The 13,646-nt window shown below is 48.6% G+C and overlaps 2 protein-coding genes across 2 annotated transcripts in view; one reads left to right on the top strand and one right to left on the bottom strand.

Moving 5' to 3' along the window:
• The first annotated feature begins 10 nt into the window (after nucleotides 1–10).
• Nucleotides 11–13,646, top strand: part of AZGP1 (alpha-2-glycoprotein 1, zinc-binding) — a 43,823-nt gene continuing 30,187 nt past the window's right edge. Inside the window, exon 1 of the mRNA XM_057315223.1 lies at nucleotides 11–148. The gene's annotated coding sequence lies outside the window, so the exon portion shown is untranslated. The remainder of the gene's footprint in view (nucleotides 149–13,646) is intronic.
• Nucleotides 3,207–9,627, bottom strand: GJC3 (gap junction protein gamma 3). The gene is made up of 2 exons (XM_057315225.1): nucleotides 4,651–9,627; nucleotides 3,207–4,338 (listed from the first exon to the last, which is right to left on the bottom strand). The coding sequence occupies exons 1-2, from the start codon at nucleotides 5,426–5,428 to the stop codon at nucleotides 4,331–4,333; spliced, it is 786 nt and encodes a 261-aa protein (XP_057171208.1). The 5' UTR covers nucleotides 5,429–9,627; the 3' UTR covers nucleotides 3,207–4,330.

Genomic DNA, 13,646 nt, shown 5'->3' with positions numbered 1-13,646 from the left:
GACGCGGACTGCCCTTCCGGCCAACAATAGAGATGCGGAACTTTTTCCGGGACGGCTAGAAAGGACGTGAGGAGCCCTCGCCAGCCGCCCCTGGAAGAGCAAAGCGGGGAGGCGCTAACGAGTCTGGCCTGTCCTTCAGGCGGGAGAGGTGAGGTCCGCGTCCGCTCGCCGGTCCGGGTGACTTAAGTTCGGCGGGCCTCGGCGAGCTGCAACCGGGGCGGGCGTTCTGGGCCTGCAGCGGCCCCAGGGCCTGGAGGGCCAGGAGAACTAGAGGGATCTGTGCAGCTGGGCCTGGGGTGGGGGGCAAAGAAGGCGCTGGGCGTGTTAAGCTTGCTCTCCCTAAGTCCGTTCTTTTCATTCAGCCTTCGTTCTCGGTCTCCAACCCCAAGGGCTAGTTGAGTTCTTGGAAAAGCAGGATTTTTACTGCCCCCGCGAAGCCCCCGTATTCTCCTGGTGTCGGAGGAGCTGGGTGAATTGAAGAGCCAGTATTCGGAGAAGGGAGCAGGAAAGGGAGTGTTTAGCCCCCACGAGCTAGTGGGGAGATGGCTGTTCACCCTGCCACCTTGATTTCCCTCTCTTTCTTTCCAAACACAGGAGACAAACATAAAAGAAGCTCGTTCTTAGAGCATGGGTCATACTCACCCAGCGCAGATAGGGCTTTCTAACAGTTACGTCAGGGTTACGTTAATCTAGGGTTAAATGATCTTACCTGGATAGGAGACTTTCCAGCAGTGTCTTGGGTGGTTCAGCTCGCGGGAGGTCTGTGGGTATGGGATGCTCTAAGCCAACTCGGGTGATCTACTGAATGGCTCTTATCTAAGATGCTAGAAAGGAGCATATCCTGCAGCTTCAGCCCCAGCTGCTGGAGCAGTTCCTGACCCTCCTACCTGAGGAGTCGAGACCAGGACAAAGCCTGGAGAATGGAGCCCTAAGAGTCTGAAGGAGGATATTATGAATAATCTGATGGGACCAGAGAGTGGGTGGAAAGGAAATAAGTTTTTTTAAGTGGGGTTAAGATTCGGAAGCATGGGTACATCCTTTTTGGTACCCAACTTGAACAGCAACCATTTTGCTATCTCAAGAAACATCCATTGAGACTTTCAGCAAACAATATGCTTGTCTAATTCGGGAAATTATCTGTTTCCCTTCATTGGATTTTTTCATTTTATTAACTTCTCACTTTACTCCTTTTCTTATTAATGAAAATTTTAAATTCTTCTTGTGTCCCAATATCAGATACTGCCTTTCCCATCATATGCTCAGTAAGTAGTTACTGCATGTCCGATTAAATGACGTGAAAAGGGGGTTCCTGTGATCTCTGTGTTGGGGTTTTTGACAAAAGTCCGACAGAATATCTACATTTTTAGATGTTTATACAACAAATAAATGCATTTTCTTTGAAACTCGGAATGCCGTATTGAGAAGGAATCTGAGTCTTAATATGGACCAAGCAGGAAGAAGTGCTCTCATCAGTTACTGATTTTTGCCATGAATGTGATGCAAACATGTATGTGTCTGTATGTCTGCCTATGTATTGAATGGCAAACATAAAGTCCCATGACACCTTAAGGTCTTTATGGTTTCTATCCTGCCATACTCCTGAGATGGACTTCCTTCTTCACTGAAAATATTGAGAACTGCTAAGTCACCGTTTTATTCATATGGAATTTCAAGAGACCCCAAATAGCCGAACAACCTTGAGAAAGAAGAACAAAGTAAGAGGATTCACACTTCCCAATTTCAAACCTTATTACAAAGCTTCAGCAATCAAAACGTGGTACTGGGATAGGGATAAACATATAGATGGATGGAATAGAATTGAGAGTCCAGAAATAGTGCTATACATTGACAAGCAATGAATTTGCAACAAGGATTCCGAAAATCATTCTATGGAAGAAAAATGGGCTTTTCAGCAAATGGTGTTGGGACAACTAGGTAATCCACATGCACAAGAATGAAGTTGAACCCTTATAACATATATAAAAATTAATTCAAAATCAATTAGACCTAAACGTAAAGCTGAAACCATAAAACTCCTAAAAGGAAACATAGGTGTCAATCTTCACCGCCATGGATTAGGTATCACTTGCTTAAATATAACACCAAAATCACAAGCAGCAAAAGAAAAATTGGTAAATTGAATTTCCTCAAAATAAAAACTTGTGCATCAACGGACGCAATCAGTGAAGTGAAAGAAACCCACTGAATGGGCGAAAATATTTGAAAATCATATATTGGATAAGGACCTAGAACCAGAATATGTAAAGAACTCAACAACAGAGGTACAAACAACCCAATTAAAAAATGGGCAAAAGATCTTAGTAGCCATTTTTGCAAAGACAATATAGCAGTAGTTAATAAGCCCATGAAAAGATACTCAACATCATTAGGGAAATGTGAATCATACCACAGTGAGATACCACTTCACCCCACTAGGATGGCCTCAATTTAAAAAAAAGGAAGGAAAAAAAGAAGAAAGAAAAGAGAAAAGAAGGAAAGTAGGAAGGAGATAACCAAGTGTTGGCAAGGATGTGGATAAATTGGAACCCATTTATACGTTGCTGCTGGGAACGTAAATAGTACAGCTGCTGCGGAAAACAGTTAAAAAGAGTTACTACATGCCCCAGCAATTCCACTCATACGATATTTACCCAAGAGAGTTGAAGACCTATATCCACACAAAAACTAGTGTCCGAATGTTCATAGCACCATTATTCATAATAGCCAACAAGTAGAAACAGTCCAAATGTCCGTCAACTGAGAAATGGACCAAACTGTGTAGTGAGCCATACAATGAAATCATTAAACCATAAATAGGAATGAAGTCCTGATATGTGCTACAACATAAACTTCAAAAACATTATGCTACAAGAAAGAAGCCAGTCACAAAGACCACATATTGCATGATTGATTCCATGTATATGAAAGGTCCAGAATAGGAAAATCTATGTAAAGAGAAATGTATATATAGAGAGAGAAAGTATGTCATCAATGGTTGCTTATGTTTGGGGGGGCACAGAGGTTTGGGGGTAAAAACTAAGGGTTGTAGGGCTGCTTTTTAAGTTGATGAAAATGTCCTAATTATATTAATAAATGCACAACTCTGTGAGAATAGTATGCTTTTATTGGGTGAATTATGTGATGTGAACTGTATCTCAATAAAGCTGTTTTAAAAGGATTATCAAGAGGGAATTCTGAATGATGACATTTGCTTTTTTTTTTTTTTTTTTTCATCCTTGGTCACTTGGCTGGACTCTCTCTGGTTACAGTAGATGAGGGATTTTTTATAAAAACACTTGTGTAGCAGAAAGAAAAATTATTGATTTTCTAGTTGTTGGTGCCTTGGAAGACCAAATGTCTTTCCTGAGGAACAAGCCGTCCTGATTTACCCAGGGATAATTTGGGATTCAGAAGGAGAAAACAAAATCGGGTAGTTGCTCTTTGTTGTAAATTTGAGGGCTAGGAAGAAATGAGGGGGGAAGATGTTTCCGCAGGAAGGTGGGGGGCTGAGACACCCTCAGGTGGGATGAAGAGACTCAACAGAGAAGCTTGATATTTAGCTTTAAATTACCTGCCAAATCATACTGTGACGTGATCATACTCTCTTCCTGTTACCCTTGAATCAGCAAAACTCTCCTGTCTTTTCTGGGTGGAAATGTGGGGTATGAGTTAAAATAGGAATTTGGCCCTTCATGTGAGTTGCTGCCAGGCTGTAGACAAGGGGACAGCTGCTGTGCGCCTAGTGGAGATCACGAACTGAGCAGAAGTCGGAGCTGGCAGTGGCCCCAGGCACATAAGCCTCCAAGTTCACAGTAATCTACCTAAAGGATGTGGCCGGGTGTTTGAATAAATCAAATCTGAATGTTAAAGGACATCGGGTTATAGATGCATGGGAGGTCTGAATATGACAAACACTGTGGGGCTGGGACATCCATAGGTTACAGGACTTTGAAGCCGGGGGGAGCAGAGAATGTGGAACCACAGAGGAGAGGTAAGTAGAGTCACCGTGACAGGAAGATTGTATTCAGCAACAGGAATGCCAACCGCAGTGGTATTCATTGCGCAGGACGGGAGAAGCAGAGTTTTATGGAGGCCTCCGCTGGCTGACCCTGGAACCAAGCCTGTGAAAAGTGTGCTGCTGACACCAGAAGATTCTGGAGGGAAGGCACAAGCGGGAGTCCTCCCGGGAAATGCTTCAGGCAGTGTGGCCGCCATGGCCCTTGGAGATGCTTCAACGGCCTCTACTTGGTCACGGAAGTAAATCCCCACTCACTGGATGTGCAGAAGAAGATCCAGTCGTAGGGTTCCCTCAGAGGTGGGGCAGGTGGCTTCATAACTCTGCAAAGGAGAGAATCAAGCAGGAGCTGAGACGTTTTCTAAGCAGGAAGAGGCCTAAGTGGAAAGGCAGGAGGTACAACTGACTGAGCGCCCTGGTCCTGGTTCACTGGAAGGAATCGTCAAACTGCTGGGGTTGGGGGTTGGGGGATGGGCTGGGAGCAGGGGTCAGAAGACGTCTGCCTAGAACCTGGTTTTCTGTTTTGTAACACGTGGGAGTGGCACCTCCCAGAGGTAGGGGGACCTGCCATGGGGGATCGTGGGGACAGAGACATCAGAAGCAGGAAGAAGGAGGCACATCAGTGCCCTTCTCACCTGCTTCTCGGAACTGCTCTTTGGCTTCCACCGCTGGGAAGTGATCAGTCGGTTCCTTGTGTTTTTTGGTGCTCTCTGAAGTTGGGGAGGAGTTAGAAGGAGGAGATTTGTGCTTCCAGGTCCTCCACCATCTCCCCAGGCCCAGCAGCACAAGCTCCAAAAGAGTGAACAAGAGACAGAGCCCACTGACCCCAAACATGGTCTTTAGGAAGATGGTCTTCTCGAACGGGCGGGACAGGTAACAGGTTATGCTACCAAGGCAAGGCTCCCGACGACATGCAAAGGAGCTGGGCACCTTGAACCCATACAGATGGTACTGCACCCCCAGGGCTGCCCCCTCAAGGACCAGCCGCACCCCCAGCTGAGCCACATAGGCCCAGAGCAGCCTAGGGCTTCCCGCCCCTGCAGTGTCTCTGCTCTTCGCCCCTTGGTGGATCGGCGTCTCCTCCTTCACCTTTCCTGATTCTTCCCACTGCCAGATCACATGGTACAGAGTAAAACCCACGTAGAGGGCACTGGGCACAGCCACCAAGATGACCTGGAAGGCCCAGAAGTGCAGCAGGGAGAAGGGGTGGAAGGCATCGTAGCAGGCGGCCCTGCAGCCTGCCTGCTGAGTGTGACACACAAATTCACTCTGCTCATCGCCGTAGATCCTCGTCCCGCTGGCCGCCAGCAGCACGAGGCGGAATCCCAGGAGCACGGGCAGCAGGAGGCGCCCCGCAGCGGTGGAGTGCCTGCTCTCTTCAGCCAAGAGCTGCCTCAGGAACCTGCCGCACATCCTGTGAGGAGCAGAGGACAGTAATGAGCGTGGGTGTGTTGCTCCCTGTCCTTTGGGAGGAGGGCAAGGCCACCTCTTCACTGTCAGTCCAGGGATGGAGAAAGCGAGCCTTCTTGCTCCTCTCCAAGGAGCTGGTTGATTTATCACCGAGACTGATGGCTCCTAATTCTAGGTCACGGAGTCGTCTCTGTAAAACAGTGAGTGGATGTGGGACTGGCGCTCTCTTCTGCCCGTTCTGTCCCATGTGGTAGAAGCCCAGGCTCTGTCTGTGTCTCTCTCTGCCCTCCCTCTCTCTGTCTCTTTCCTAAAGGCTAGTCAGAGTTCAGAGCCCTCCGAAGACGGTTGCTTCCCCAGCGGATGGGGCTACCTACTGTCTTGGCGCCCGAACACAGTCAGGGCTGACCCGGGGGAACATGCATTCTCTTGCCCTCCGTGTCTCTCTGGCGCCGAGCCTCAGCTGCTCGCGGGTGTGGGGGTCTGGCCCCCGCTGCCATGGCGGGGGTAAGAGTGAGCTGTGGTTAGGGTAGGGGCTCGCTGTGGATCAGGTGAACAGAGTGAGTGTCAAGGCCCGTGTTAGTCTGGTGTTCTTTCGACCCAGCCAGCTTTGGAAAAGGAGAACGTTTTAAGGAAAACCAGCAGCAGCTACTAAGGGAATGTCACGAGGTGTGGGGCAAAGCCAGAGCTGACTGCATAGAAATTCGAAATTCCACCCTGCTTTGTCATCGTTCCCTGGGCTCACCTCGCCTGCATGGCGAGAGGTGACCATGGTCAGGAACAGACTTCAGAAATCCCTCACTTCTCAGGACAGAGGAGCATCCTGCTGCAAGCCCGTGGGCCGTCTTTACCTTTGTCACAACAGGGAGCCCTCCTCAATGCGCAGCCGCTGTTTCTCACCATCCCTGTGCAGCCCAGACTCTTACACTGTGTCCCCTCAGTCTCGGAAGACCCTGCAAACCTTTTATTCCACAGGGAAACTAGAGACTCTTTGATGGGGAACCGCGCAGCCCCCCCTCTTGCGCCGCTTCCTTCTGTAGCATCTTAGAGAGAGAAGTGACTCTGCACTTGCCCGAGGCCACTCTCACTCCCAGACCTGCGTCCTTGGGCCTCTCCAGCTGCGTCAAGGACTTACCCACCCTTGTTTCCTCTCTGCACTTGCTTAGGCGTCTCCCTTTCAACTCCGGTAATAATAACCTGGATTTCTAACTTTTTGACACGGCAGCAAATGAGACGTGTATCGTATCAGCTTCCCGATTAAAATACCCAGAAAGACGCACAAAGGCCGTTTAAATGGGCCCTCGTGTTATAAACAGCAGTTGACCCTTGAACAGCACGGGGGTTGGGGCACTGACCCCTCCACAGTCAAAACTCTGCATATAACTTTTGACTTCCCCCCAAAACTTAAGTATTTAAGCCTCTGTTGAGCAAAAGCCTTACCAACAGCATAAACAGTCAGCTGACATGCATTTTGTATGTTATGGCTACCGTATACTGCATTCTTACAGGAAAAATTAACTACAGAAAAGAAAATGTTACTGAGAAAAGCATAAGGAAGAGAAAATGCATTTACAGTAGCGTATGTATATTGAAAAAGAAACCCATGTATGGGCAGGAGGATAGGGACGGAGGCAGCTGCCAGGTGGCACCGCAGCCCGGAAGCACAGGACAGCCGCCCCACGTGCCTGGAGGTGCACCGCCGGCCTGTGGCCACTGCCAGCTGCAGCCACTCACGAATGTGCCCACCTCCAGGAAGCTGCCTTGAGGGGGGGTCCGTGCCCGGCAGGGAGGAGCCCAAGGCCCCCGGCTGCCCTGTCGCAGCCCCAAGACCCAGGTGTTTGACCTGACCACCCCAACAGCACACGCCGCGATCTGCAGCCCTGCCCGGCCCAGGGTCCCCGGCGGCTACCGATGTGCTCGGCAGTCCTCCCCGGGGAACTCGGGGCAGCGGGCTCAGCTCCTACCCCAGCAGCCTTCCGTTCAATCCCGTGAAGACGGCGTGGGCAGTTGTAAATCAATGCCTCGTGGCTGTTGCTGTCAACTCCTTTAAAAAAAAAAAAAAAAATTCCGCTGGGGCACCTGGCTGGTTAAATCCATGGAGCATGCCACTCTTGATCTCAGGGTCATGAGTTTGAGCCCCACATTAGGCATAGAGATTACTTAAAAAAAAAAAAAAATCCACATGTAAGTGGACCAGCAGGGTTCAAATCTGTGTTGTTCAAGGGTCACCTGTATAGATAAGAACAGGCCATTATGCCAGAGCTTAGGCAGAATGGTCACTTCTGTGCAGTAGGAAGGGATGGATTGAGTTGCTTCCAAGGGACTGTTAAAAGAGCTTCATTGACCAGAGAACCATGTCACCAGCCACCAACTGTGAGAATCCATATTTGGACCCACTAGGTGTCAAGAATTTGAACCTCTCCTACCTGCCTCTCAGTCCCTATGTTTCTACCTCCATCACAGACTATGAAGAATCAGAAGTATTATCAGGCCACTGGAAACTCTTCTCCATAAAATTGGGTTAAAATTTTTAAAAGAACTCTATTTTCAGTCCTTAAAAAGAGACAAAATTGGCCTCATGATTAAAGATGGCAGACCGAAGATAGAGATTTAACCCGTCATTCCCGAGACTCCTCGAAGATGAGAGTCGATGGATATTTAAGTGTTTAAACCCACTACAAACGGAGGAGAACGATCACCAGTAGCACAACGAAAATCCACTTTGAAGGCAAATCAGATTGTGGTGCTGGCCAGCACACCAGGTAATTCTTCCAGAATTCAGTGGAAGAAAATGAATCATTGAAAATAAGAAAAGGTAAATAGATTAAGGGAAATCTGTTTCCTAATTTGAAAAATCAAGACCACAATAAAGCAAAATCACTAGCTTGTTTATTGGGATGAGAAAACACTTGGTGACGTGCCTGGGAAAAAGAGCAGTTTCTCCATAAAGGTTTCACTAAGTTTTGCTTGGAGAGATCCTGAGTTCCACAGAGGACCAGGAGGAAGGTCAGCTTCCCGTGCTGGCCCCGGGTCTCAGCCTTGGCACCAGTGATATCTGGGGCCTGATCATTTTGTTCGGGTGCGTCGTGAGATGTTTGGTGGCGTTCCTGGCCTTGGTCTGCTGGATGCCAGGAGCACACTTCTCCCCTCCAACCCCCAGATGTCTCCAGACACGGCTGAATGTCCCCTGGGGTCAGATTCACCCCTGGTTGAGAACCACCGCCTTACGGTGGCACTGGCCCGTCACCGCTCCAGCTCTGTAAAGCAAGACATCTGTCCTGGAGCACCTCAGAGGGTTTTAATTTGGTGGGACATGATGATCAGCCCATTTGCAGGCTGCTCGCACATCCTCCCTCCACAAGCCCTGTCGCCCCATCTGTGAGGAAGCCTGCAGCCCCTCCCTGCCTGATGCGTTGGAAGTCCTTGCACTTAGGGGAGGCAGCTCTGGGCTCCAGGGGCTTCTGCCCTGGTTCTCCTGGAGCGTTGCCAGACGAAAGACTAATTTGGTAAATTCTCAAGTCTGGTTCTCAGCCTCACCTCACTTCAAAGTGCAGGCCCAGCACGCTCTAAACGCAGTTCCAGCACATTCCCAGCAGACCTGGGATTTAACATATAGCAGGCTTGGCATATTCCAATGTTGGGAACTTAAGTAATTCTTTTTTTTTTTTTAAGATCTTATTTATTAGAGAGAGAACACAAGCAAGGGGAGGTGGAGGGTCAGAGGGAGGAGAAGCAGACTCTCCGCTGAGCAGGGAACCCAGCGTGGGGCTCGATCCCAGGACCCTGGGATCATGACCTGAACCAAAGGCAGACGCTCAACCAACTAAGCCACCCAGGCACCCCAGGAATTTGAGTAATTCTCAGAGACCCTATCTCTGTTTCTCTCCTGTGCCCACCCCCAGAGCCATAGCCAGATACCTAACGTCCCCTGAGAGGCTCTAAGAACTGGGGTCTCCAGAGCTCACCACAGAGCTTTAGAGATTTGGGAGGGAGGGAGTGGAAAAAGCAGGACAAAAGGACTTGCCTGAGAACCCCTTGGTGTGGTGCTCCCATATCTAACTCCGAGCACCCTTCTGATCCTCCGCCCTGTGGCTATTACCACCAAACAGCACAAATTCCAGCACCTCCTGGAAGGTTCACACAAAATTGTGCTCCATCTCCCAAAGTCTTCAGACCAAAGGCAATTTCTTTAAAAAAAAAAAAAAAAAAAACGGCCTAAACACAGGCCTTCCTCCACCCTCATCCCCTGCTTTCTTGGGACCCTGTGGTCTCCCCCATCTGTTCCAGCCGTCCCCAGCCCTCTTGTTTCATTCTCTTGAGACCCACATCCGCCTCCCACATACACATCTGCGGCTTTGCCCATGGGGCCAGAGCCCCCAAGCTAGAGTCAGGCCAGGCGAGCTGAGGGCTTAGCATTGTTTTCAAAGCTCAGCTGAAGGGACACCACTCTGTTTCTAAGAGTGGAGAAATAGTTTGAAAATAAATCTTTTGGGAAGGAGTTGGCAGGATCTGAACTCTGTTGAGATTTTAGTTGATGAAGCAATACCCGTGAGCTCAAGATTGGGGGGGGGGGGGGGTGGAAAGCCCAGAGTGTGAGGGGATTTTCAAATATGTAAAAAAAAGTTTGTTAAATTCCATCATGATTTTGCTAAGAATTTTTCTAAGCATCTCTATTCTTTGGGAGAAAAATTTCAGGATTCCATTGTGTCAGAAGCCCTCTCAGCCAAGTAAGGCATGAGGAAGAGGTGTCCCCCTAGGGCAGTACTGGACCCGGCTCACTGCTCCCATGTCACCCTATCTGGCCTGGAAAACGTTCTAGATTCTTTTACCCAAAATATGATCCCTGGACGCCCTGGCATCACCAGGAGTCCAGAATCTCAGGCTGCATCCAGGCTTAGCAAATCAAATCTGAATTGTAATAATACCCCCCAGGTCCCTGGCGTGCACATCTGAGTTAGAGAATCCCAGTCTAGCACCCAGGCAGCCCCACCCCCACCACCCCCAGGGCCCTGCGCCAGCCCAGCTGCTCTCTGCCCAGCACTCACCTGGCAGCACCGAGCAGGAGCACCAACAACAGGGGAAAGAGGCAGGACAGAGTCCTCAGGCTGGAGCCAGCAGGGTCCCAGCTCTCCCCCTGGCCCTGCCTCCGGCCACCACCCACGTCTTCCCCCTCCCCTCTTCATTCCTGGCAGCCGTAGTGAAGGGTAAGAGAGTGGCAGCTGGAGGAGCAGGCAGCCCAGCTAGTGAAGAATGGGCTCTGGAGAATAACCCTCTGTTGTTGGGGGTGAGGGGTACCTCTTCTAAGTGCACTGAAACAGGGATTTTGGAAATCATCTGAAAGGAGAGCAATGGCCTCAGCATGTGGGGGGAGGGGCAGTGCTCACAGGCAACAACAGGTAGAATTTCTATAGGTTTAAATCTCTGTGAGGCCCCCCACTCTCCTGGGCAAAGTACCCAAAGCACAAGTTTACTCACAAAATGTGTGTGTGTGTGTGTGTGTGTGTGTGTGTGTGTTCGTGTTCGTGTTCTTGGCTGGGAGAAATAGCACAGGCTTCCCCTCAGCATGATGGGCATCTGCTCCATGTCCCTCAGCAACTCGGGGAGCCCAGTCCCTCTCCACCAGGCCCTGCGAGAACTGTGACACCTGCCTGCACCCATTCCTGTCCCCACTGCTAGAGCCAGGAGCCCCTCCAGAGGAAGGAAGGGGCGAGGCAGGGTCAGCAGGTGGCAGGTGAGAGAGTTACACTTGACGAGAGCCAACCCTGCACTCTTCAAGGAGGAAAGCTGGAGGGCCCCTCAGTTCCAGATGCTGCCCCCGTGGGCCTTCGGGGCATCACTCCATCTTCCAGCATTTGACGTTGTTCTGGAGAAGTTTAAGTCCACCTTGATAGTCTTCACATTTTAAGTGATTTGATCTTCTTGACAGTTTGCCAAATGGACTTTTTTTTTTTTAACCCTCGGAGCCTGTTCACTCCTCCAAGGGATTGCATTAAGCAAGACATAAGATAAGCTGGCACTGGCTCTCTCCTTGGCATGTTCACATCTGGTCCACAGGCTGTATGTATGCACCCTTAGGGCCAAAAAACTCTGGGCATGCAGGCCAACGCCAGTGCAGCCACATGTCCTTCCATTCATCTGCCGGATACCCTATCTCTTGCCTTTTCCATTTTTCGGGCAGGGATCAATAACATGTTTGAGTCCCCTCTCGAAGCCTGAGATGCAGGAGGGCACCCTCCCCCCTTGCCCTTGAGGAGAACAGCGTATCTCTTTCCAAAGATATCCTCTCTCTAATTTCCAGCAACTCTGCTTTCGTATACAACTCAGATGTGGGCACAGGACTCAAGAATGACATCACCGTAATTTATTTATTTGGGGCTTTTCTTCCCCCTTGAAATATTTCATCTCAGACTACCAAATCACTTCAGAATGTCATACGTGTTGTATTTTCTAAATCATTATATCTCAAAATCCCAAGTTTTCCAATTTAAATCCTGTTACAGTCACATTTATTCAGTACTTAATAAGTAAATGACAAATATTCTAAGTGCTAGAAGGCTACTAATTTACTTATCCACCATGACAACCTCATGATGTAAGTCTATTATCATCCTCTTTTACAGAGGAGAGAGGTGAAGAACAGAGAGGTGGCGTAACTTATTCAAGGTTGACCAGCTAGTGAGTGGGAGAAGTTGGGATTTGAACAGGCAGTGTGGCTGCAGATGACAAACCCTTAAACGCTACAGTATGACTAGCTTCCGCATTATTCAAATGAGCACCTTTGAAAGAGTTTCTCGTTGTAAACCCGTTGTAATTCCGTACCCTCACGAAAATTAAAATCCTCTGCTTACGTGTTCTACAGCTCAATGACTAACTTCGCCATCCACCCTCATTCCCTACCAAAAACTGGGGTGTCATCACTGACAGCCTCTCCTTCATGGACCAACATCTTCTCAACTGACCAGTGGTACCAGTTCTGAACTAAGAAGGCTTTTTAGGGGCGCCTGGGTGGCTCAGTCGTTAAGCATCTGCCTTCGGCTCAGGTCATGATCCCGGGGTCCTGGGATGGAGCAGCACATCGGGCTCCCTGCTCAGCGGGAAGCCTGCTTCTCCCTCCCCCACTCCCCCTGCTTGTGTTCCCTCTCTCGCTATGTCTCTTTCTGTCAAATAAATAAAATTAAAAAAAAAAAAAAGAAGGCCTTTTAGTTCAAGAGTGAATTACTGCAACACCATCCTAGTGTCCCCTCTCCTTGATTTGTCCCCCTCTAATTCATTCTGTGCATTGCAAACAGAATACTTAACTCAATTCTTAATTAGATTTAACAATATTGACCAGTTTCTTTGCTCAGTGTTGCTTCTTGAATCCCATACTTTCCATCTGGGTTCAGTTTTCCTCTTTTTTTAAACCATCTGAATCATTTTAAGCGTGCTGTTCAGTAGTGTTGAGTGTACTCACGTTGTGTGGGACAGATCTCTGAAACTCTCTCGTCTTGCAAAACGGAAACCTTGTAACCATTTCTCCCTCCCCTCAGCCCCTGGCGACATTATTTTACCTTCTGTTACCAGGAATTAAATTCGACGGCTTTAGATAGGTCATGTCAGTGGAATCATACAGCATTTGTCATTTTGTGACTGGCTTAGTTTCATGCCTTCAGGGTTCATCCAAATTGTAGTTATCCATCAGAGCTTTATTCCTTTTTAAGGAATATTCATCGTCTATTCAACTAATATTCATCGTCTGTATATATGTATATACCAAATTCTGTTCATTCATTCATCCACTGATGGAATCTGGATTGCTTTCACCTCTTGCTGATTGTGAATAGTGCTGCTGTGAACACGGGTGTGCCAAATTTTCTTCTCTGGAAACACAACCTTCTGTAGTTTTTCTACTAGGGAACTGTCGGGGGTAAACTCTTTTCATCCTCTTTGGTCTTTTTTTTTTTTTAAGATTTTATTTATTTATTTGACAGAGAGAGACAGAAAGAGAGGGAACACAAGCAGGGGGAGTGTGAGAGGGAGAAGCAGACTTCCCGCAGAGCAGGGAGCCTGATGTGGGGCTCGATCCCAGAACCCTGGGATCATGACCTGAGCCGAAGGCAGACGCTTAACGGCTGAGCCACCCAGGCGCCCCTCATCCTCTTTGGTCTTAAAGTGCTTTCATTTTTATCATCAGTCTTGAATTGTTACTTAGTTGGTTAGAGAATTCTTGATCGATGGTTATTTT

Source organism: Ursus arctos, unplaced genomic scaffold (assembly GCF_023065955.2).
Source record: "Ursus arctos isolate Adak ecotype North America unplaced genomic scaffold, UrsArc2.0 scaffold_2, whole genome shotgun sequence".
NCBI lineage: Eukaryota > Metazoa > Chordata > Mammalia > Carnivora > Ursidae > Ursus > Ursus arctos.
This window is presented reverse-complemented; position numbering and strand designations above follow the sequence as displayed.

What these genes read in the sequence shown, in the direction of transcription:
- GJC3 (XM_057315225.1), bottom strand. Translation starts at nt 5,428, where the DNA reads ATGTGCGGCAGGTTCCTGAGGCAGCTCTTGGCTGAAGAGAGCAGGCAC.